General features: G+C 41.1%; 1 protein-coding gene and 2 long non-coding RNA genes across 14 annotated transcripts in view; 2 read left to right on the top strand and 1 right to left on the bottom strand.

Annotated features, from left to right (window-relative positions):
* Positions 1–14,565, top strand: part of LOC113595837 (uncharacterized) — a 44,238-nt gene extending 29,673 nt beyond the window's left edge. Inside the window, exons 4-7 of one of the 6 annotated variants that reach the window (XR_008292388.1) lie at positions 7,931–10,074; positions 10,924–11,027; positions 11,413–11,493; positions 12,008–14,565. This is a non-coding gene — a long non-coding RNA (uncharacterized LOC113595837). Of the gene's footprint in view, positions 1–7,930; positions 11,494–12,007 lie in introns of all 6 variants that reach the window. The other 5 variants (XR_008292389.1, XR_008292387.1, XR_008292386.1 and 2 more) reach the window with 5 other exon arrangements.
* Positions 901–24,412, bottom strand: part of RYR2 (ryanodine receptor 2) — a 749,501-nt gene continuing 725,989 nt past the window's right edge. For all 7 annotated transcript variants that reach the window (XM_053207799.1, XM_053207801.1, XM_053207802.1 and 4 more), the window contains 8 exons: positions 21,312–21,372; positions 17,528–17,674; positions 15,669–15,803; positions 8,029–8,185; positions 5,849–5,913; positions 4,114–4,214; positions 3,066–3,117; positions 901–2,354 (listed from right to left, as the gene is read on the bottom strand). In XM_053207799.1, coding sequence (XP_053063774.1) covers positions 2,259–2,354; positions 3,066–3,117; positions 4,114–4,214; positions 5,849–5,913; positions 8,029–8,185; positions 15,669–15,803; positions 17,528–17,674; positions 21,312–21,372 — 814 coding nt within the window. In that variant the 3' untranslated portion in view covers positions 901–2,258. The remainder of the gene's footprint in view (positions 2,355–3,065; positions 3,118–4,113; positions 4,215–5,848; positions 5,914–8,028; positions 8,186–15,668; positions 15,804–17,527; positions 17,675–21,311; positions 21,373–24,412) is intronic.
* Positions 17,668–23,467, top strand: LOC128312717 (uncharacterized). Its single transcript, XR_008292390.1, has 2 exons — positions 17,668–18,902; positions 19,795–23,467. It is a non-coding gene; the product is annotated as an uncharacterized LOC128312717 (long non-coding RNA).

The following is a 24,412-nucleotide window of genomic DNA, read 5'->3' as shown; positions in this document are numbered from 1 at the left end:
GTGATTAGGAGAGTCAACAAGTCTGCAAAATCCAGGCCAGGAGATGACTAGGGATTTGTTCTCTCACCTCTCACCTGTACTGTTGTTTCACATCAAATCTGACTTTGCTTTATGCATGAAGACCCAAATCTATCAGATTTTATGTCCTGGAGAAATATGTATTCCTTTTCACTGTATGCTTCCTCTGCAGTTTTGTGGCAAAGGGGAACATGCTTTTTGATGTTTTATGGAGCTGATCTGATTTATTTTATTCAGACACCTCAGAACATAAGATCACCTCCCTGGGCAGGCTTGGGAATTCCCATGGTGTGGTTGAATTGACTCTATTCCTTCTCCCAAATAAAAGTGATCCCAAAAGACAAATGCAAACTCCAGGTACCATAGCTCTCATGTTGCGTCAACAAGTTGAAAAATGACAGGTGATACCCAGCCCAGGGCTTGGAACACGGCGAATGTTCGATTAGTGTCTGAGTATCTAATAACACCACTTGCTAGTTAGTGTACCAGTTCTCTTTCATATGAAGGCAGAAAATGAATCCGTACTATTACAGGGGGAAAAAACTGCCCTGAGCAAGGAAGAACCTTCTAGAATGAAAGCTGTATAAAAATTAAATGATTTGGGAGACAGTGATCCTTCTGTCATTGGTGGTTTTAACGAACTCCTGATGTCCCCGAGTCAGGGAAAGGGCAGGGGTGAGGCTAGGTGGTTCAAACTGCCTGCTGACTCTGAGTTTCCGTCATCATAAAGGCAGCAAGCTTGCTGGGCCACAAGGAAATCTGAAGGCATTAAAGGCCATAGGGCAGGGTTTGCATTGCCCCAGACCCCTCTCAAGTTAACAGCTCAAGGTTTTATAATGCCTCCCAACTATACATGAAATGGAGAAAGAAGAGAGTGAGAAAGTTAGTTAAATAGTTTAATCAGAGCAGTTTTCCAATTCTAAAATTAACAAGCAGACTTGTAATAAAAGAGCTCCAATGTTTGCAAAATGATCTTGCTTCCATTCTGAATCTGTCTTTTTATTTGTAAAGATAAGCATTACATTTAAAAGGACTCAAAATGGAGTGACTGGTAATTATCACCCGTGGTTTTTGATGCATCTGATGAACTCCCTGAATGGATATTGCTTCAGCTTTGATATTAAAAAAATGGCCGGACGAGAAGTCCTTAATCAGCAACTGATCACAGGTGGCCAAAAGAAAGAGAAAAACCCAAAACTACTGTCAAGTTCATAACGTATCACATTGTTGGTGGATGACACTGGCTCCAAATATACAATTAAGCCCACGACACTTTATTACTATGAGTAGAATTATCATGAAAGGTCTCTCACGTTCATCAACTTGCTTCTGGAGGTTTTCTTTGTTCTTTTAAACTTGCATAATAAACATGCAATGAATTATTTCTTTTGAAAGTGTATTTTTTTTTGCAGTCTTTGTGTTTTCATACAAAGATTTCATAAAGTCGCAGTGTTGCACCAGAGCATTACCAAAATAAGAGCACGATCACATGGGGAGGGTAAATGTGAATTTAGTGAATGAGAAGAGCCTCCTCTCGTCCTGAGACAGGCCACCCGTCTTTTTTTTTTAAAAAGGTGCACGCAAACTGCTTTTCTTACCCTCCCCCACCAGAGAAAAGAATAAAGGAAAAAAAAAAAACCCACAAAATCAATCTGAGAAAAAAAAGATCGACATGAAGAAAATAAAGATGTTTTTTTTCATGCACACATCTTCTGCATAGCTCAACCCACATATAGTAAGGCACTATTTCCCTTCGTAAGTGGTGTCCACGGCAATCTCTTAAGTGCTACAGTGCTCTGTGACCATTAGAGAGTTCCTCTCAGGATGGTGAAATAAAGGGGCCGGATGAGTGTGGCTGTCACGCGTCTCTGTGACTGTCCCATAGCTCAAGGGGACTTCCAGGAGTCTCAGAAGGAAATCAGTCCATTTGCGTTATGACTGAGAGTGTCTGAAATGGTGTCCTTTCCAGAGTTCCTATGTTGTCTGTGTATGAATTTAGAATATTCTTCAGTCTTTATTCTCAAAGAAAATACACAAGGTGGGGGGGAAAAGCACAGTCGGGTCTTCAGAAACAGAGTTCACTGCTCCCAGAAAGCATATAATGCTGGCAATTCACAGATTCAGCAGGATGTCTCCAAGAGAGCAGAGAGAAAGAGAGAGTCAGAGAGAGACAGAGACCGAAACAGACAGAAAGAGTGAATGTGTATGTTTTGGTTTTCAGAGGTGACCAGAGTCTGAGTTTAATTTAGCTGGTCTTCATACTGTTTCCGGAAACAATCCCCTGCTGGGAAGAATTCCCAGCACCTTTCTTGATACATCTTCCAGACATAAGATTCCTGTCAACGTAAAGGAAATGTATTAACACAGGTCTTTCCCCAGGATCTGTGCATTACCACAAAATACAAGATAAAAACACACATTTGTTGCATATATATATCACATACCCATGTAACTGTGTAAGTACACATAAGCCCAAATTCATCTAGAGAGTGCCTAGCTATACCAGACCTCATATCTCTATTAATAATCCATCTTCATCTGGACCATAATACAATAATGATTAAAAACACTATTTGTGGCATATGATTTTATGGGTTCTCTTAAGGAAATATTAATTGTATCCTTCAAACTCAAACTGCTAACAATCGGAGGTGAGTATTTGTGGAGGCAGAATTTCCAATACTTAAGGAGAACCATAGATGTTTCACACACAATTATTTTCAGTTGATCCTGATATTGTGGGCTGGAACTCATCTGAAGCCATCTGCTATCTGATTAAGCAATCAAGGACATTATACTTATCAGAACACAAAGCCCTGCGTTTTCAGCTAATGAAAAGCTTACATTTTTTATGTGAACTTAACGATTTTACTTTCTCGACAAAGGCAATCTTTGCACGCTCGTCTGGGATAACAGGAATTTTTTGTTAAGATACTATATCTGAAAGTAATCCCAACTCTTCAGGTTTAATGCACACATTTTCCCCACCATGTCCATATTCTCTGTCACTTCTTTCAGAAGACAGCGTATGGTCGCTGTTTACCTACCTGTCCCGTGTGCTCTGTTTCATCTTTGTTTATGAGATACATCAGAAAAAACCTACAGATACAGAGAGACGAATCAGAAATGGGTTGTATGGAAATGTCAGCGTTCACAGATACTTCTGATCTGGCTACGGGCTAACTGCATACTGTTGGCAGAGTGGAGAAATGTATCAAAACTGCAAGGCAAAAGACGCCACGGGAACCAAAAGCTTAACCATTTTTAAAAAGTACGTTTTCAAAGTAGCTACAATGTGGGCGTGCGCAGATCAAGTTATACCTCTCGGGAGCTGCTGTACATCAGGTTTCGTGTCAGATCGCACTTAGCCACTCATGGGGCAGGAATCACAATCCCCATTTAGAAAAGCAGGGATTAAAAAGTTTAAATAACTTGCCTAATGTCCCACAGTTGTGAATGCCGAAGCCTGCTTTTTTCTTTTCTTTCTGCTACAGTGCTACTCTGCCTCTCTTCTGTTTGATAGCAAAATTGGGTTAGAAACCAAGAATAATTTTTTAGCAAACTGCAGCTTGGGCTAGTCCTACAGCAACAGCCAGATTTCTATGTATTAAAAAAAATGCAACTTTGAATCATGTTAGAACACAGTGCCTAAAGAGGATAATTGGGCCTAAAGAGATCTGTACGTCCTCAGAAAATGAAGATGGAGATTCCCGAGTCCCTAGGAGGCATCTGGAGTCTGCCTTCTTGAAATGGGAAACACGGCCAAGGCTCTCTGAGAGGCTGAGGATGTATTTCACTTACCATTTTCCACCTTTCCATTTCGTGTTCTAGAAGGTATCATTCACATGAAGGGCTGCAAGTTCTTTTCTTATCACATACCCGTCTGATACCACACCGCATACCAGATACACATACCTCCTGAGGACAAGGGGACCGCTAGCTGTGGGTCTTTCTCTCAAAGAGATAGACGAAGCCTGAGTTCAACAGTATAAAGAAAGGAAGCTATGTCTCTTCTGCTTCTCAAGCTTGCTAACAGGGGGGCACTCACTGGCGGGTATAAGGAGGGGCTGGAGAGTCTGAGTCAGGCACACTCACAGGTAATTGGCCAGGTTGTGTTCCTGTAAAGTGTGGGTTTCAAAGCCATGTGGCACTGTGTCGAAGTAATCGTTGCCTATCCCACAGATGAAACATTTGGTCTAGAAGACAAAGGGAAATATTTACGTGTCAGATTTCAGAAAGCAAAACAAAGGAACACACAACTCGCCACTTAGGGGGCAGCTGCTATGCTTACTCGATGTTTGTAGAAGATCACGACAGAAGGCCGTGCCAAACACATGAACGCTAATTTAACTGTTGCCACAACTATATCTGGCTGGAGGTTTAAATGACATAGGTACCAGCAACAAGTTCACATGTAGGAAGAAGCGTACAGGATCACGATGGCTGAAAAGCACTGTCTTTTCCTTATTTCCTCCAGCTTAAGTGAGAGTGCCCAGACTTAGCCATCAGTCTTGTTCATGACATTAACTCAAGTTATGTAGATGGGACTCAATGTGCCCTCAGCTGAAACCACCAGCTTGGTACCTACTGGAACAAAGTCTGATGACCCAGGGGAGGGGGGAAAGGTCCAGATTACTCCCATCTGGAGAGAGCCAAATCAAATATCAAGCTGTGGGGTGTTAGATCAATGACTGAGAGAGGGTCCGCCACGGGTGCAGAATTAACCAATGAACATTCATCATCAGAACTTTCTACTCCAGGAATGAGGTGCCTGCTCTTTGTGTCCCTTGCTTGTTCTAACCAGATCTCTCAGAGCAGCACCTGCTTAGGTCCGTGGTGTGCAGGACCAGCACACAAAAGCTAAGGAGAAGCAGGCCTCCCGTTTCATTATGAGAATTTCACATGTATCAACTCAAGCAAATGTGATAGTTATTGCCCTCGTGTGGCTCCAGATGCTCATCCTGCTTGCAAATTAGCAACTGTTTAATGCCATCGGAGGCATATTTATGATGCCTTAGATTCTAGGGCCTGGACTCAAGATGATTACGATAATTTATTCAATTCCCTCTGCCTTATTGATCAACAACTGTGGACAGCAGGAAGGCCACATTCAGAAAGGCAACAGGTCTTTATACCATTTGATGTCTTGACTAAACAGGCTCATGCTTCGCAGCTTCACCCACGAACCTGCCCCTCCTCTGTTACTTGTCGCTGTGACTCTGGAAACCTGGGTAGCGTCCCCACTTGCTCCAAACACCTCACCTCTGCATCTGGACAATCACCCGCTGCTTGTCATGCCAGCTCCTAAGTACCGCTTGAATCCATCTGGTTCCCACATCTTCGGTGGACGTCTTTCGCAAGAGCCTCATCATCTCCTGCCTAAAACATGCTCCCAGCCCACTTCCCTGCCCCTGATCTTGGTAGTTGCTAATGCACTGCCAGACCCCATCACCTTACTTAAAACCCGTTTCTGATTTTCCACAGGCTGTACGTTACACTATACATCTCTCCAATGAGTTATTATAAAGGGTTCAACACCCCGCTCTGCAATTTCCTGTTTACTTATTTGTCAGTGAATCCATCATTCTGAATGGGTGGTTCTCCTCAGGGAGCAGGAGACATTACTGTTTGACGCCCCCGGCGTCCGCCATGTTTCCCGCCTACCACACGATATGCGTGGCGCGGATGGAAAACGGGCCGAGGAAGTCACACATTGCTCATGCCCTTTTCCTACTTTCTCCCACGGCCGTGATTCTTTGATAAAGACAGTAGGAAAAATGAGTGCCCACAACAACAACAACACAGCTGAGTCAGACGCGGCAAGACTCACCTCCATGTCTTCTTTGACTTGCTCCTGTTGGTCTCTTAGCTCTCCAAAAGCATCAATAATTAAACCTGGTGTTAAATAAAAACACACTCGGATCTTTATCAACCAGAGAATAATAATGAAGCTCACAGCCCCGTGGCTAGTCCTCCCAAGGAAAGAGAAAACGTACAGCCAGGTTGGGAGAAGTCGTGAGTGGGCACACACTTGATACTCCTCCTAGGGCAGCAGCGTTATCTCTTGGGGGGCAGAAGCACAGCGGGTACTGTGCTTACACCGTCCCTGAGAAGGGGGTTTCAAAACGAAGTGACAGGAAAAACCGCTCGTTACCGCGGCACATGCACCTGGTATGTTAGCCGCCACGTTGTTCCAAGAAAGAGCAATAGAGGTTTCTGGTGGCAAAGCGCAGGAAAGTCTACTGATAACATTTTCAGGTACCGATTTGGAAATCAAACGTTACCATATGAACTGAGGAATCTGCCTCCACTCATTCTCGTTACGCGTTCCTCACAAGTAAACTTGCCGGCCTGTTATTAAGTGTGTCAGCCAGGAGCTAACTGCACCGCGTTGTTTCCTCTCAGCTCGTTTTCCTCCTGTGACTTACTGGCTGCACATCTTTTTCCGAGTGTTTTATGAGTTTGCTCTCTTATAAAATACGTTATTGTTACACTCAGTAAAGACAAAAGGATGGATTATGAATCTTGTCGACTTGTTCATGTACTTTACTGGAAACAAAAAGTACCGTTTTGTGCCTGCAGAGCTTAGAGGATAATAACACATTTATAGACATTTAATTCAAGCCAGAATAAACGTATGAGCAGAAAAAGGTAACAAGAGTGATTTTTCTGAGGGAGAAGAACACCACATTCCAAGTTTCCTTAGGGTAAAGGGAAGAATTGGTACGTTAATATGGCTCTCTGGTTTTTTGTTTTTTTTTTTTAAGTTTAACTTACTTATTTTTGAGAGAGACAGAGACAGCATTAGTGGGGGAGGAGCAGAGAGAGACAGAGACAGAGAGACAGAATATCCCAAGCAGGCTCTGTGCTGTCAGCCCAGAGCCCAATAGAGCTCAAACTCAGGAAACCATGAGACCATGACCTGAGCCAAAACCAAGGGTTGGACACTCAGCCGACCATGCCACCCAGGCACCCTGGGGGCTCTCTGGTTTCAACTGAGGGCTCTGGGTCCAGAAACCTGGGTTTGGATTCCAGCCCTGACACTTCTTGACTGTGCACTTTGGCCAAGTTACTTAGACGTATTATGGCTCAGTTTCTTCAAATGTAAATAACACCACTATTTTCACGGGTGTATGAAGGTAAAATGAGTTAATAACATGTGCCAGGCACATAGCAGGTACTCAACAATGATAGCCTTAGGATTATTTATGAGGCATCAGATACTGTGCTGAGTACTCATATGTACATCACTTCTTTTTTAAAAAAAAATTAAAAATTTTTTAATGTTTATTTAAAAAAATTTTTTTAATGTTTTAATTTTGAGACAGAAAGAGACAGAGCATGAATGGGGGAGGGTCAGAGAGAGAGGGATACACAGAATCCGAAACAGGCTCCAGGCTCTGAGCTGTCAGCACAGAGCCCAGCGCGGGGCTCGAACTCACGGACTGCGAGATCATGACCTGAGCCGAAGTCGGACACTTAACCGACTGAGCCACCCAGGCGCCCCAATGTTTATTTTTGAGAGCGACAGAGTGCGAGCAAAGGAGGGAGGGAGACATAGAATCTGAAGCAGGCTCCAGGCTCTGAGCTGTCAGCACAGAGCCCGACGCGGGGCTCGAACTCATGGACCGCGAGATCATGACCTGAGCCGACGTCGGCCGCTTAACCGACTGAGCCACCCAGGCGCCCCTCAAAAGGAGTTAAATGGCTCACCCACCCAACATTATAAAGTTAATAAGTGGCAGGGCAGAAAGTCACAGTGAAGAAAGTGCTCTTTCCATTAGGTAATGGGAAAAGAGTCCAAAGAAATCTGTATCCGTCTTCCCCTTTACCAGGGCCCCCTTTGATCCCCCCCCTATAGATTTCTAATGGAGAAACACTGAACAGAAAAGTTCTCGTTGCCTTTTTACAGATAGCACTTGACATTCTGACCTGCCCTTAAGTGTTAACTTGAACAATAAATGGCTCAAATTCTAGATCCTCTTGAACTCCAGTAAGGAGGATGCTCACCTTGAATTATGGCCAAGAGAATGACAATCACGAAGAAGAAGAAGGTGATGTCAAAGATGATTCGATAGATCTCATATTCGTCGCCTGCTGGGTCTTCGATTTCATCGCCGATACCCCCTCCGGCACGTACCCCGACGTACATGTGGAACATGTAGCACTGGAAAAGACAGACACAGTTACTTCCTGGAGACGCTGCCCATCTGCACATTGAACAAAGTTGAGGCTCTCTCTGTAGTTGCTAATCCTCACTCTGGAAACTGACCATCTCTGCCTTCTACATTGCCTCTTTTTGTTTCAGTGTTTGTGATTATGATGCAAACACGTGGCTCTTACACTCTGCTGTCCTTTGAACAAAACTCGACACGACACTCTGCCTCGCACCTTCCGTCACACTTTGCAGGGGATGAAAAATACCTCACTAGCATCTGGCATAAGGTAATCCCATTAAGATCACATTAAGGCCCACAAAGCTATATTTAATCACACTGCTCTTTTTTTTTCTTTCTCTTTGATCAGAACAGACATAGGAGAGAGGAAGGAAAACCTCAATATTTAATAAGACGGAATCTCAGAAATTAAGCTAGGAAAACACCGGACCCAATAACGCCATCCCCTCATCCGTCATGTTTGGAATACGATGCTGAAATGTTTCTACTCTAATGTGTACAAGAAAGAAGACAGAGGGGAGAAGCAAGGAGGAAATAACAGCTCATTGTTAAGAATCTGAAACATTAAAGCAACCAATTAGAAGGAGAGCTCCAAGTGCCCACTGCAGAAGAGGGCAGGGTTTCTCAGCCTCAGTGCCGTTGACATTTAGGGCCAGCTAATTCTTTGGATAGGATCTGTCTCGTGCATTGTAGGATGTTTTAGAAGGATCCCTGGCCTCTACCCACTCAATGCCAATAGCACCTCATTGTAGATAACCAAAAACGTCTGCAGACATTGCCAAGCGTCCCCGGGAGGGCAAAATCACAACAGTTGAGAGCCACTGGCTTCAAGCGTCAGTGTTTTATCTGTTTTCAGGATAAGGGCAGACTCTCCAGGTCGGGGCCTCAGATTCAGGGACGCTTCATCCCTCTCCACTGATGGGCTACTGCTCCCGAGTACCACCCTGCACTCTATCCACGCCTGTCAGATAAACAACTCCCTATTCTAGTTCTTGGTTTGCATTTCCTTCCCATCTTAAACAATTATTTCCCTTTCTTATGCCATTCCTTTTCACCCTCAGGTAACAAGCCTTCCTCCATGAGGCCTTCTTAGACTGTTCCAGACACTCCGACTTACCCAACTGATGTCATCCATGAGTACAAAACACATTTACCCACCATCTGCCTTAACGAAAGGGGCAAAGGCTTTGACACAGTGTCTTCACTTGGGGAGACACCACAATCCCCTGGTCATCTTCTACATTTCTGGCCACCCTTTCTCAGCCTCCTTGGCCAGTTCTTCCTAGAGGAATGTCCCCACTTTCACAGTTAAGTACCATCTCTGTGCCAATGACGTACAATTTTTTTCTGTTTACACCTTGGGTCTCTTTCCTGAATTCCAAACCTGTACCTACCACTTACCTAATTTTGATGCTTTGTGATCTGTCTCACTGCACTGAACTGGCTTCATTACAAGAAGAATGACTTTGGTTACTGCTCTATTATCAGGGCCTAAAATAATGTCCAGCACATGAGAGGAACTTATACATCACTGGGGCGGAGGGGGGGCGGTGAATGAAGAGTGAAAAGTCATGACTGATCAGTGTTCTCATGGAGACTTCACTGTCTCAGCCCATGAACCTCAAATTCTCAGATGACCCCAAAGAGCACAAAGGACAGGCAACAGGTTGACCCCAAAATGCTCATAGTTCAACAGCTAATATAGTGATAGATGCAGCACACAGAAAGTGTCCTGGAGCAGATGCCTGGAATCTAATGATCAGAACCGAATAACGACTGGGTCACTCAGGAAGGAGGTTTGTCAGTCTGGCACACAGTGAACGAAGAGGATCAGAGGGCGGCTCTGTCACTGCCCAACCAAGAACCGTCTGGGGCTCAGGTAAGGGGTCTCTCTCACAGATAAGCCAGAAAAGTCATTTTTGTAGTGTTCATTTATTTTTGAGAGAGACAGAGTGTGAGCGGGGGAGGGACAGAGAAAGAGGGAGACGCCGACTGTGAAGCAGGCTCCAGGCTCCAAGCTGTCAGCACAGAGGCCGACGCGGGGCTCAAACTCACAGATCGCGAGATCATGACCTGAGCAGAAGTTGGACGCTTAACTGACAGAGCCACCCAGGTGCCCATAGAGTTTTTCTCTAGGGAAGAGAATGCGTTCTCCTGCGGCATGAACTCTTAATGAGTAGGATGTTGGTGTTCTGACTCATACATGTGACTCTTAGGAGCCTGGTTAATGTGAGTCTGTCCTCAAGAGGATGTTTAGTTTCCAGACATGCACAGTTGAAGATAGGACCATGGAATGAGGCTAAATTACCAAAGCAAATGTCTCCTACTTCTCAGGTCTCCTGTCAGCCATCTAGCAACATCCACGTCTCTCTGCTCACCTTCATTCTGTGAAAGCTCTGATGCTGACAAAAGGGCTCCCACCATATTTCAATAATAGACTCTGGCCATGCTGAAAAGATAGGCAGTCTTATGCATTTGATTGTTTAGGCTTAGTAAGATACCAGATTTTAAAAGTATAAAATTCCAGGTTCACCTGTGGGATTTTGATACTGATTTTCCCAACCTTAATCTATACTACCTGGTTATCCCCAGATATAGCAGGTGGGTGGCTAGAATATGCGGTAGGGTGGTGAACATCCACCTACGTAGGGCTGTCAGGCTTTTAGTTGTCAGATGATCATTCTGCTCCTGAAAATGGAAAATCTCTCATTCACCTTCCTTTTCACAGGAGCAGCTTAAACCTGAACATCAGAGTTGGAGAATGGAAAGCAGTAATTCTGGGACACAAACCGATACACTTTGTTCAGAGAATCTGAGTCATGAGGAAGGAAGGTGCCTGGTGCTACCAACACTGGGAATACGCAGTCAGTTATTCTCCAAATTTAATATTCTATGGTTTCTCCCCTACCCACTCATCTCCCGAGTGGATTCATTCCAGAGTTAATCACTATTTATGACAGCTTTAGGAAATACTGAGGAGGGACAGTTTCTGGCGGAGTAGTGAAGATCTTTATGAGATCTTTATCCTGACCCCCCCCCCCAAAATAGGGGGAGAAATAAAAGTGGAAAGAGAAAGAGAGACTGGCAGAGATTACTTGTTGGGAGGGTAGGGTAAAATAAGTAATTTAGAACAATACCCTGAGCTGGGGATTGTACTTCCCTAGGAGTAACTCATTCTCTCAACCACCTGGTAAGTTTTTTCCAAAAATCACAACAGGTCTGGACACCTTCCCTGCAGTTTCTGACTTGGGATATGAGGGTGGCCTCATTGAGCTGCGGTTCATAAAGGGATGCCCTGGTGAGTCTTGGTGAAAGGACCGCCCCTTTTGAGATGAATGTCTTTATATAGGCCAAGTCAGTCTCCCTGGCTAGTTAGCTACAATCATCTTTTTGCCTGGGGCTTTGGAACTTTGGATCATTTTGCACTTTCTCCTTGTACATTCTTGGAGAAGAGGTTCAAATTCTCTCAGGATACTGATGGTTTAATTAGATTCTCAGGCTTAAAACACCATGATCCTAAATAAATAAGTAAAGAAAGAAAGGAAAGAAAAGGAAGGAAAGTGTAGGAAGGAAGAAAGAGGGAGGGAAGGAAGGAAGGAAGGGAGGGGGGAAGGGAGGGGGGAGGGAGGGAGGGAAGAAGGAAGGAAGGGGAGGGAGGGAGGAAGGAAGGAGGCAGGTGGTAGGTGGGCAGGCAGGCATGAAGCATCACAGTCTGTAAAACTGTAGCTACAGCGCCACCTGCTGTTGGGCATGAAACACTGGCAGGTGAACCACATCGCTGTGAAAACCTAAAATGTTCCTACATATGCCAGGAAACTACCAGAAGCAATGAAGGCACTGGAAACTCGGATGTTGCCGAGAAAACAGGGCATGAGTGAAGAAAACCCATCTCAAGCAAACAATCCTCGACTTCACCCTGTGAAGACTAATTGTTAGAGACGGATGTAAACGAAAGATTCTCTTTTGAGAGATACACGCAAGATATTAAGCGTGACCACTTCCTACGCCGTACTTCTGTCTTGCTAGCTGCTGGGTTTTGCTAAGCCTTGACTTTTAACGAGCACTACTACAAGTGAGCAGTTACATTTTAAATGTTGTTGGCTTGTTCAAACCTTGCTGCACAAGTATTAATAAGAGGCAAATTAAAAGGGATTTTGAGACCAACTATTGTAAGGTAAATCTAGGTGATGTGGCCTCTGATGTGATCGTTTTTAAGAACAATCAGCTGAATGTGCAAAGCTACACAGACTCCTGTGTGCCTGAGATCCGCCTGGCAGCAGTATGGGAGCTGAGATGTTGTTTGTGGCTTGGAATTGAGTTTTCTCTTTTGCAAGAAGACACATCTAAGGTACATCCTCATGATGCCCCCAACCTCACCCCACCCAAAGGCAAGGTACAAAGCTTACCGTTATGTGTAGAGATAGAAACACCCAGAACAGACCTGGTTGTAGGTAGTCTCACTGGTAGGGGCAGAAATCCCTTAAACTGGACAAAATCCAGGCTCTAGCTCAGTCCTGAGGCCATGGTCGAAACATCAAGAAGCCTTATTTCCTCACCCTAAAGTGAGGCAAACTTCTCTACCTCTTCCCTACACATCCCATGCAACTGGGTCATGCCAACCAGGTAAAGGCAGTTTGTTGTCTTCCTAACTCACTTGTTGTTCAAACCATGCCTGGATTCCTCTCATAAGTTCGTTGGGAAAATTTACAAAAGCAATGGAAACTCATACCAAGAGTGATGTTCGAAATGTAGTCATCCAAGGATACTATCAGGATAATTGAATAGGGTCAAATATGACTCATGACATTAGAAGGAGACACCTGGATGTTTCAGGGGTCTTACTGTGGTAGGAGGGGGGCAAGTGAGGCCCTGCCAATCCCAATGCCAACTCAAGAGCACTACCCGAAGTCATCCTGACTTTCCAGCAATCTTCAGCGATTCAGCGGGCACCACACCCTCTGGCAGTGAATCACCTTGCTAAACTTTCTGACTCAACCAAGGTGGACTTTGAGATTTAGAACCATGGGGGAGGGGGTGCTTCTGGAAGAGAAATGAATCTCCCTGGAGTCACAGCTGTCTGCTGTTAGTAATGACTGACTCCCTTTTGTGCCTTGTTGACTCCTCCAGCTGTCTGCTCCCCTCCCTGCCTCTAGCCAGCTGCTACCCCAAGTCTTGAAGTCACCGGGTAGAGAGGCAAGGTGGGTATTAAAGGCACCTCTCACAAGAGGAGATGAAGGATCCTTACTGGCGGTAAAGTGTCACGTTTAGTGACTCTGGGGGACGTCACTACCAGTGACGAATCCCTTACTGTGTAAGTTTCTTCTCTCCCTAATCTGTAGTCCTACTCCCTGTAGGAACCCTTGTTAACAGTGTCCCATGTATTCTTCCAGAAACACCCTGTACATATTCTAGTGTATCTAATATGTACATTCTAGCATGTGTATGTGTGCACACAATCAGGATCTTATCATAACACTGTTCAAGATCTTGCCCCCCCTTCCCCACTGAAATGCAATCTGTATGTCTTTCTATATCAGCACGTGCAGATTTGTCTTATTTTTAAACAACCTACCTTTCCATGATATGGATTTGCCATAGTTGGTTTCATCGGGACTCTATTGATATAATTTCGATATTTCCAATTTGTGATAGTAGCAAGCAAGTATCCTTAAACCCACAGGAGCATATTTGTAAACAAACATTTAAATCAATACAATCAGTGGAACTGACAAGTCAAAGGGTAAGTACAATGAAAAATGTGATAGATATTGCAAAATTTCTGTAAAATCATTGTCTTAATTTGAATTCCCTACAAGTGTTCATGAAAGTGCCAGTTTTTCCATCGATTCAACTGTGGGTATTAACAAACTTTAATATTCTGCAAACCTAATAAGAAGTGGCAATTGATTGCTTTGATTTGCATTTCTTTAATCTTTGTCAATTTGTAAGCTGACTGAATTTTACCACGAGCTGATTGTTCCTTTTCCTATTGGTTTACTTCCTAGTGATAAGTACTTAGTAAATTAAGGACACTGGCCCTATGTTAATATTTTTCCTAGTTTTTCATTTGTCTTTAAGACAACGCTTAGTGTTGTTCCTTTTTAAAGTAATTGTTTAGGACCCCATGCATCTTAGGTTTTATGACACACTTAGAAAGACCTTTCCCCATTTAAAAATTATTATTATTTCAAGGACGCCTGGGTGGCTCAGTCAGTTAAGTGTCCGACTTTGGCTCAGGTCATGATCTCCCATGATTCATCTCACATCAGGATCTGTGCTGACAGCTCAGAGCTTGGAGCTTGCTTCGGATTCTGTGTCTCCCTCTCTCTCTGCCCCTCCCCTGCTTGTGCTCTGTCTGTCTCAAAAATAAATAAGCATTAAAAATTTTTTTTAAAGAAAATAAGTAAAATTTAAAAAATTGTTTATTTCAAAAGTCAAATTCTGTTATAATTTTTATTCTTTTCTTTTTGCATTAAAATATGTGTCCCATTCAGAATTTATTTTGATTTAAAGAACTAGGTTGGTATCAATTTTTATCAAAATTTCCCCAAAAGTATATCCATGGTACCAATACCATTTACTGAATTCTTTTTCATTTCATGATTTCAAAAGTTACGTTTTATCATACTTTTAATTTCCAAGTGTATCTGCATGTATTTCTAGACTCTCTATTCTGTCCCACACATGTATCATTCTCTAGTACAAAACCTGCCTTAAGTATTAGTTTTTATAACATTAGTAGTTCCCTCTCATTACTCTTTTGGGATGTTTATTTTTTCTAGAGTAACTTTACTGTCACTTTGTTGGTCTCTTACACTACTAACCCCAGCTATGTAGGTATTTTGATTTGGTGCTCAATGAAGAATTCATCTCCTTTCAGCTAGAGGTACATATTTCCAATCTAAGATCTCACCTGTAATAACTTCTGATTCGCCAATATTAGATGGGCAGGTTAAGGAACAGGGGTAGAGCAATATGAAAGCTTGAACATCCACTGATTTTAAAACCAAGACCGAAAAGGTAATTTAAGCTAAAGTACTGAATATTTAAGCAAAACCTAAGAGTTCTAGTAAAAGATATATTTTTGGACTTCGGTGATGTCAGTTAATATCATGAAAGTAAACAGATAACTAAGGGTTCAAAATACTCTCCAAGGAAATAATTTTAACCGCGGTCCTGGAATCTATGAACCAATTCAGCTAAAGCATTTATATTAATCCTTCCAGCTCTAAGTCCTTTATGCAAAAAATCTCCTGATTATCAGGCTGGTACAGCAGATGTAAAAAAATGGCAGAAACGGTCCTTTACATTCTGCAAAAGAATGAAAACTGTTGATTCTTTAAAGAGCCACACAACTTTTTACTGGGTACGCTATTTTCTATTCTGCAAGGTTAAAGAGTAACTACACAACCACTCATACTGAAGAAGCAGGAGAATTTTTCACTCATATAAGATCAAAGTGTATGAACTTACCGTTAGCATATCATCACATTTCATATCCGGTGTGTCACCATCTTCACTTTTATTGTAGAATTTTCGGAAAAAGTTGAATGCCACAACAGTATATAGGTATACAACAACAGCTAACAAGCCAACAGTTAATACAAGCTGGAAAGCAATGTGACACAGAACATGCATTAGAAATGCAAGGCATATATGACTGGCATGTTCAACATCAGTGTGGGAGGGGAGAATTCTATGAGCACATACCTGGATTTATTGACTAGAAAGTAATGGGATCCATACCTCACACCGTACCTTTCTTACCCTCCTCTGTGGGGAAATTTATTTCCATATGCTCTTTATTTTATCAAGTGGTCAGACTGTTTTATGCAAAAGTTGGCTACTTAATTGGTTAATGAATGCATACTACAGCTGGAATATGAATAAACTCTGATTGACTTTCACATCCAAATTGATCATAATATGTATGTGCTGAAAATAAGAATTTCACCAAGTTGGTGAAAATATATTTCTGGTTATATCACAGAAAATCTAAACACACTCAAATGCATTATTTTTTGTGTCTACTTCTCTAATTACAATGAATCCCTATGTTCTTGACCGTGGCAGCATATATTAAGTCCTTCAAAAATAATTTTACAATTATCTGGAGAAAATATGTTATCTGAATAGAGGGCTTAATTCACTTCTGTAAACGAAGTACAATGCCACTATAAATTTCTGCACATCTTATTATGAGGACTATTAAACTCTCTATATTTCTGTAAGTCAAAAATTGATATCTCAAAAAGAAGGAATAATCCTCACAAAATTTTAGAAGTGAATTGAAAGCAAGCCAAACCTTTTGTGTGAAAATACACAAGAGATTCAGAATCTCCAGTTTTTTAAATATGTCAGGGGCTCAAAACTATGAATAAACACTTTTTGCCGATGTCATAGTCACATTCAAAAATTAGAGTCACATATAGAACAACAATGTGTTGAAATTTAGGAAACTAAAAATCTTAACTGTTCATATGAATTTAACTATGGACATAGTTCACGTGTTTGGGGGGACGTGGATTTAAAAATATGCTGAATTATAAAATTCTGGAAAAGAAGGACTCTGTTAAACCAAATAACGAATATAGAATGTGTTACTCCCAGTAGACAGGTGATAGAGAATAAATCAATAAATATATGCTTCTATAATGAGTTTATGAATAATTAAAGTTTTCACATTACAACTGGGCTCCATTAAAACATAAATTGATCATCTGGAACTAGGCCAGTATGTAAGTCCTTGGAGTATGACCTTGTCAAGTATGAAACATTATAAAAGACCACACGATATCCAGTTTTTAAATATCACATCAAATTAAGAACGCAGCATCTTGTGTTTTATTACTATTGTAACTAGTGCATCAGGATTCTGAAACACATTTCAGTTCCCTCTGGTATCAAATGGAGTAAATATCATATTAGGAAAAATTTATTTTCTGCAGTGTTTTGTATGTGCCGGGGCCTGTGCTAACACCTCCACGTTTATGTTCTTATTTCATTTTCTCAGAAACTCTAAAAGGTAGGTACTTTTATTGTATTCATTTTACACAATGAATTGAGATTTAAAAATGTTAAATCAGTTATCCAAGGTCACACAGTGTATCGGTCAAGCCAAGACTTGAATGTAGGTGTAGGGGACTCTTGAACCAATATTCTTCATGGTTTGTAAAAAAAATTAAAAAATAAAAAAAGTGCATATCCTCCATTCACAAAAATCTTTAAAACTGTATGTTGCCATTGGAGGTTGGGTTTTATTTTTATTGGTGTATTTGGTGGGTTTTTTTTTGTTTTTTGTAGGGAGTCAAAAAAAAAAAATCAACTTTTACCTGCTTGCCATTGTGAGTTACCGATGACAAGATGGTTCTCAGTGTCTTGAATCCCATAGCAATGTCAAGAAGATGAGCAGCAAAAAAAAAGTTGTTATAGTGTCCCAGAACGGACATAGTCATATACCAGGCCAGGTAGAGGAAAGACTGAGAAGACAAACGAGAGGGAAGCATATCAGAAACCAGAAGGAGTGACTGTTGTCCAAAGCTACTCTGATTTCATTCCATTATAATCACTTCATTTACTTTACCTTCTTAGTCTGTCTATTTAATTCAAATCAGTTATATTGGTTTATGTATTTTATTGTTATTTAGCTTGTCCTCAGAGGTTCAATGTCTTTCTCTCCTTTATATCAGATAGGCTGTTCTTATGTATCTTTCTATAGAGAGAATTTTACTGACCTAATACTCGATAGCAAGGTGTTTTCACCTTGGCACTACTGAGAGTTTAGACTGGATAATTCTCTGTTTTGGAGGCTGTCTGATGCACCGTAGGATGACCAGCAGTGACCCTGATCTCCACTCACCAGATGCCAGCTGTGACCACCAAAGATGTCTCTAGACATTGCCAAAAGTCACCTGGAGGACAAAATTTCCCCCCTTGAGAGCCCTGCTCTACACTCAATCAAAGAACCAACCAACTGTCCTTCCCTCTTTCGTTTTTCATTTACTCACTCTCTAAATCAGTGTTTGTGGAGACCTACTAGTTGTAAGAAATTACGTGCGGTATTTTATTAACCAAGCATCTCACTTTATGTGAGCCAAAACAAGTCTAGGAGAAAATGCAAATACTACTTAATGTCACTGAAGGCTATAATAAACCTAATAATACAGTTGGTACTATCTGTAGGAATCTTGTTTATAATCAATGTAAGAGATTTGCTTTACAGAGGTTAGATGTATAAGTGTATATACTTTTTGAGGGGAGGAGAATAAAAAAAGTAGAATAAAAGATACTGAGATCATGCTTGCTTTCTGGATTAGGGTCCTTGGGCATAAGAAGTGTTTTGCCATTGGAGTCAAGAGCTACCCATTTTGGGAAAGGGAGGAAACCTTCATTTTGACTAGAATATATCTTAAGCTTTAACAGAGAACACAAGACAAAGGGGGCTGAGGTGGTATAAATCATCTTTATGGGCAGTTCAGGGCTGAGGTTAGACATCAGGTGGAAGAAAGCAGTACTTGAAAATAGACACCGAGATAAGACTACGCAGAATGTGCTGAGGAGTGACAGCTTGGTTTGAGAGTGGGCTTCTGTTTCAGAAGATGAGGCTGGAAATGTACAGCGGAGTTGGAAGGCCTTCAAGCCAGGTTAAGGGATATGGGCACATCCCACCAGCACGGGAGAACCCCTGGAGCATCATACGGAATAATGGTATGTGAAAAGCAGCATTTTATGAAAATACCGTCTTGTATATTTGCACATACAGTCTCTGTTTTTATTCTAGCCAGACTCTTGATAAGTAGGCAATCTTAGCCCCAAATTGACAAATGAGGAAAGTGAGCTCACTCCGGTCAAGCTACTTTCTTGAAGATGTAAGTGGCAGAGCTATTGCGTTAGGACACTACTGGCCAACCCCACGGGGGAGGTTATAAGAGGCATGACTATCAGCGGAACTGGCCAGAGAATGACAGAGGGCAGGAAAAGGATCCAATTGGGCACATAACTGAATGCACATATTAGAAGGAGAAGGAAAAGGAGTCCAAGCTGGTCATCTGGACATAGGGAGCAAGAAGAACAAAAACACTAACAGAAAGAGGAAACGGTGGACAGGGGGACTGCGTTTAGCAGGGAAGAGTGAGGAGAGGAGAAGATGCATTTGTCACAGGACATTTGAATGGACACACCCAGCAGGCTATTAAGAAATGAAAAGGCTGAGGAGAAAGGACAAGTGTGTGGACAGAAGATGAGTCAGGAGACTAATATAGGTGATCAGGGGAGCCAAGGATACACGTATAGACGACACAGGTGCTGTCCTTAGATAGCCGGATTTCGCAAATAAAAACACAGGCTGCCCAGTTACAGATAAACGTTAGGTAAAGAATAAATAATTTTTAGATTATGTTCCATGCAACATCTGGGATATACTCACATATAAATACATAAGTATGTATACTCACATATATATGTATATTGTACATTGTTATAGATATAAAACTATATTTACGTATAGGTATGTATACATACCTATATAAAAATGTAAATATAATATGTAAATATTTAGTTATCTGTAATTAAGAATTTTTTATAATGTTTTTTTATTTAGTTAGTTTTGAGAGAGACAGCAGAAGCAGAGGAGGGGCAGAGAGAGAGAGAGACACAGCATCTGAAGCAGGCTCCAGGCCCTGAGCTGTCAGTGCAGAGCCCAACGCGGGGCTGGAACTCATCTGTACTTCATCTGGTAAGCCTAGCTGTGTTTCAGACAGAAACCACACTATTGAGGACTGAAGACATGTTGAGAAGTAGCTGGCCAAACAGCCATGAAACTACAGGTGGATGAATAATATATCAGAATAATATAACAGAAACAAGTTTGAAGAAGTCTGTCCACGCCCAAATGCTCTGGAGGCAAGAAAACTAGAGCAAGATACGTATCTTGCATGACACAAGTACTGCGGCATATAAGGAGGTCAAGGAGGATTGACCTTAACTAGCAAAAGCCAAGATGGCCGGGCTACCTGAACAGAAAACATCAGTGCTAGAGATGAGGTGGTTTCCTTTTAATTTGAGGGAGCTGCTTCCATTATTAGAAGAGAAATTTGCTGAAGGCATTAACAGTTGACAATTCTAAAAGATACTTACAAAACTTGTTTTTGAGATCTTTGGAGAGTTCTCTAAAAGACCCAGTATTCCGGGCCCATGACTGGGTACGATAGGGGTGGGGATAGAGACAGGAGAATTTGGGGGGTGTCGCATGTCTTTAGGAGAACAGAATTACCACTCACTGTAAAAGTCACTGCTAATTAGAGTGTGATTTTGAGACTGAGATGTGCAAGGGAGACAAAACCAGAGGAGGGTCTAGGACTAAGCCTTTGGATTTGCTTGTCAGTGCCCCTTCGCAGGAGGTGAGGATGGTAGGATTCTGATCCAGCAGGAGGAGACAAACATTTGTAGTTGATCCATTCAGCAGAGTTTCATGACTGTCCCTAGCAACTTCCCATAGAGAGCACATGGGAGCATGAAAACAATTGATAATAATGATTTTTTAAACTGAAAGTTCTAAGAGTCAAAAATGTCAAACTGTTGAGCAAGCCAGGGTAGTACAACGTGATCGTCCGACCTGACAGTCGGTGGCTTTTAGTACCAGGTGAATTTTTTTCATTATATTTGGATACAGACTTGGGCTATTAGGCTTTTTGAGAAAAGAAGGATCAATCAAGAACAAAAACCACAATAATTTAATGCACTTAATTTGGGGGAAACTTTATCACAATTAATGTTTTAAAACTTTATTTATTTAGAACTTCCGTTTTAACATCTAGCAAACTTTGAACTCATTACCCAACTAAAACCTAAATGAAAATACATGTGAATTTGCATCTCAGTTTCTTTTTCTTGCATAAATATATTTTCATGTTAATCTTTCAGCTATTGAAAGAAATGGATTGAGAGATGGGGGCTAATTAATCATATATTTCCTTGGGTCATTCTCAGATAATGGTCTGTATTAAATCAACTGCTGTCTGACTGACTTCCTTAAATCACTGACTGTCTGCCTGCCGGATCCCAACAGACTTGTCTAATCATAGCGCACTGTACTTTGTGGTAATGAAGTGGGCTTACGTTGTCCGTGAAGACGACTCCTAGTTTCCACATCTGATACTTCACATCAATAGAGTTCAGTCTGGAAAGACAAAGAAGGATTTGTGGATATGCATGTGAAACAAAGACTCGGAGGCTTGCAAGAGCCTGCTGGCATTCTTTCTGTGGGATGAAACTGGCAACCATCTCAGGAAATTAGTTCCATCCAAAGTGTCAAGGGAATCTGGAACATCTGGATGATGTGTTCCAGAATTCTGTAATGCTTTTTTAGTGGGATCTTGGAAAACAAAACAAAGATGCAACTTCTATTATTTAAGATTAGCACTTTCTTTTCCTGCGTTAAATATAAGGTAAAGCCACTTGTTATGTGAGAATGATTTCTGGAAACTATGCTACTACATTAACCAACATGTGTGCATCCCAAGTTTCCTCGCTTTCATTATACATTTGTAATTGCATTCTGACAGAATAATTTTTACTTAGGCTAATAAAAACTTGCATAAACATCCACATTCACTTTACAACTAAATTTGCCAGTGAAAGGGCTCTTTCATCTTGTTTGTGTTTCCTCTTGTTTTTTAAAAAAAAAAAATCTCTATCCAAGAAGGCATTCACCTTTTCCCCTTGGTTCCCAAATTACCTTGTAGACTTAACTACAATTTCCCATTTATTTTGTAGTTGCGGGTGTGCAGGTATCTACGTACATTTATGCCTTTCTCCCTAGTCTGCAAACTCCCTAACACCAAGCACATTGTATCATACATGGAATATCTCTCAATAAATGTGCTGGATGAGTAAATCTTAGCATAAATATTCCTGATCTTTAGATTAAATACATACATAGTAAAACATACTTTCTAACTTTAATTTTTTTAGAGCTGCCCACTGATTGATGTGCTAAAATTATAACTTTGTTAGCCTATCTAATATTCTAGGTAATTGATATGATAGGCTATAAAATATGAGTATTCGTTTCAAAAGGGCTTCTCTATATTTACTGTTTTATACGTTATTTCTTTAGTCATTTTTTTTAGGAAGGCCAATCTTAAATTTCAAGTGGTAGGATCAGTAATCGCTAATCAAAATGGACTTCTTAGAGACTTCTCCCCCAAAGGTTACGTTTTAATTTACCTTAGCCTAGGAGTCTTTATCTTAAGGAAATAAAGTTATCTTTGAGCTAGAATCAATTCTATTACTAGAGATCATTTTTTAAAGTTATGTGAATATTTAAAATGGATTTCAATACAAGGCTATTTTTTTTTCTTTTTGTTTTTTAAAGTATATTTATTTATTTATTTAGAGAGAGACAGAGTGTGTGGAAAGGAGGGGCAGAGAGAGAGGGAGAATCTCAAGCAGGCTCCATGCTGTCAACACAGAGTCCTTTTTGGGGCTCAAACTCGCAAAACTCTAAGATCATGACCTGAACCAAAATCAAGAGTCAAATGCTCAACCGACTGAGCCATCCAGGCACCCCAAGACTATTTTATCTTAAATTTAAAAACCCAAAGACAGAGAAAAAATAAATAATGGGGTAATTTGCATGAGAGCATGATTATTTCCCATGAAAGCAATCTAAAACAAAATAAGTGTTCCTATCAGGATGACTGAATGCCCCATGGCAGTTTCTTACTTTATTTAAAAAATGGTTATTATTTTTCATTCCTGTCAAACATTAGGGTAACAAGTTTGCTGTCAACATCGTGAAGCAGCATACCCTTTTGGTGTTGTAGGACACTCTTTTCTCACCAATCACGACAGTACTCCTGTTTGGGTGGAGCTGACCCAACCCCTAGGGATGGGCCAAAGCTGATCTAGGTCAACTGGGCACGCATTCACCTGGCCACAGGGCTTGGTTCAGGGGCAGACTATAAGCCAGAAGCTGAAGAGTTTTGCTAGATGGTTTTGAGATACAAATCCCTTCTCTTTTCCCATAAAGACACAAATGAAAAAGATGCAGGTTTTGTGGGTCCTGGCAGCCATTCTATCCCCAGGAGGTAATGTGGCCACCTGTTTGTTTGACAAGCCCTACATATCTGATTGACAAATAAAACATGCACAAATAGATGAATCATCCTTGTACCCAAACATTCACATTAAGATAATATGCAAACCAGATAATGTTTTAAAATTTGATCTTTGTAAATGTTTTAAATAAAGGAACAATATATGTAATTCTTTTTCCTAGTTATGGACATTATTTACTAGAAATTTATTCTTCTAATTTTATTATCCATATTTATTTTTTATTTTAATTTTTTTTCTGAGAGAGAGAGAGAAAGAGAGAGAGAAAATCTTAAGCTGGCTCCACACTCAGCACGGAGTCCAATGAGGGGCTCAATCCCACAACTCTGGGATCATGACTTGAGCCGAAAGCAACATTCGAATACTCAAATGACTGAGCCACCCAGGTGCCCCTTCATATTTAAAGGTATTAATGCCATATTAATTTCTTGGCACTTTGCTAGGGGTCAAACTTGCAAACATTTCCTATGTAAAAAAGTGGAAAATTCCACTAATTTAAAACTATTTGTTCAGGGGCACCTGGGTGGCTCAGTCGGTCGAGTGTCCAACTTTGGCTCAGGCCATGATCTCACAGTTCGTGAGTTGAGCCCCACATCAGGCTTGTGAGTTGAGCTCAGAGCCTGGAGCCTGCTTTGGATTCTATGTCTCTCTCTCTCTGCCCCTCCCCCATCATACTCTTTCTCTCTCTCAAAAATAAACATTGAAAAAAAAATTAAAAAAAAACAAAACTTTTTGGTCACAGTAAAAATAAAACACCTTTTTGTTTATAAAATAGTCTAAACTTCTATTTTTTTCAGACTTTTTTTTTTTAGGACCATAAATATTACCATGGAAAGAGCATAATGCAGTAAAACAATTTGATTCTACACTGTTTGTCAGAGATCTGAAAATATTAGTAGAAAGCTCAGCACTGCTCTATGGTCCTTGTTTTTATATGATATTCTAACATAAAGGTCTTAATTCCTAAGCACTGGCAAGGTGTTTCATCTTCTATACAGTGATATATTCATTATGTACCACATGGGTTTTCTTAAAGTACCCACGTGATATTTTGGATCTAAATCCACAGTTTCTGTCATGTATTTGTCCATAGAACTAAC

This window comes from Acinonyx jubatus, chromosome D2 (genome assembly GCF_027475565.1).
Source record: "Acinonyx jubatus isolate Ajub_Pintada_27869175 chromosome D2, VMU_Ajub_asm_v1.0, whole genome shotgun sequence".
NCBI classification, from domain to species: Eukaryota; Metazoa; Chordata; class Mammalia; order Carnivora; family Felidae; genus Acinonyx; species Acinonyx jubatus.
The sequence above is the reverse complement of the archived record's forward strand: the minus strand, read 5'-3'. Positions and strand labels throughout refer to the sequence as shown.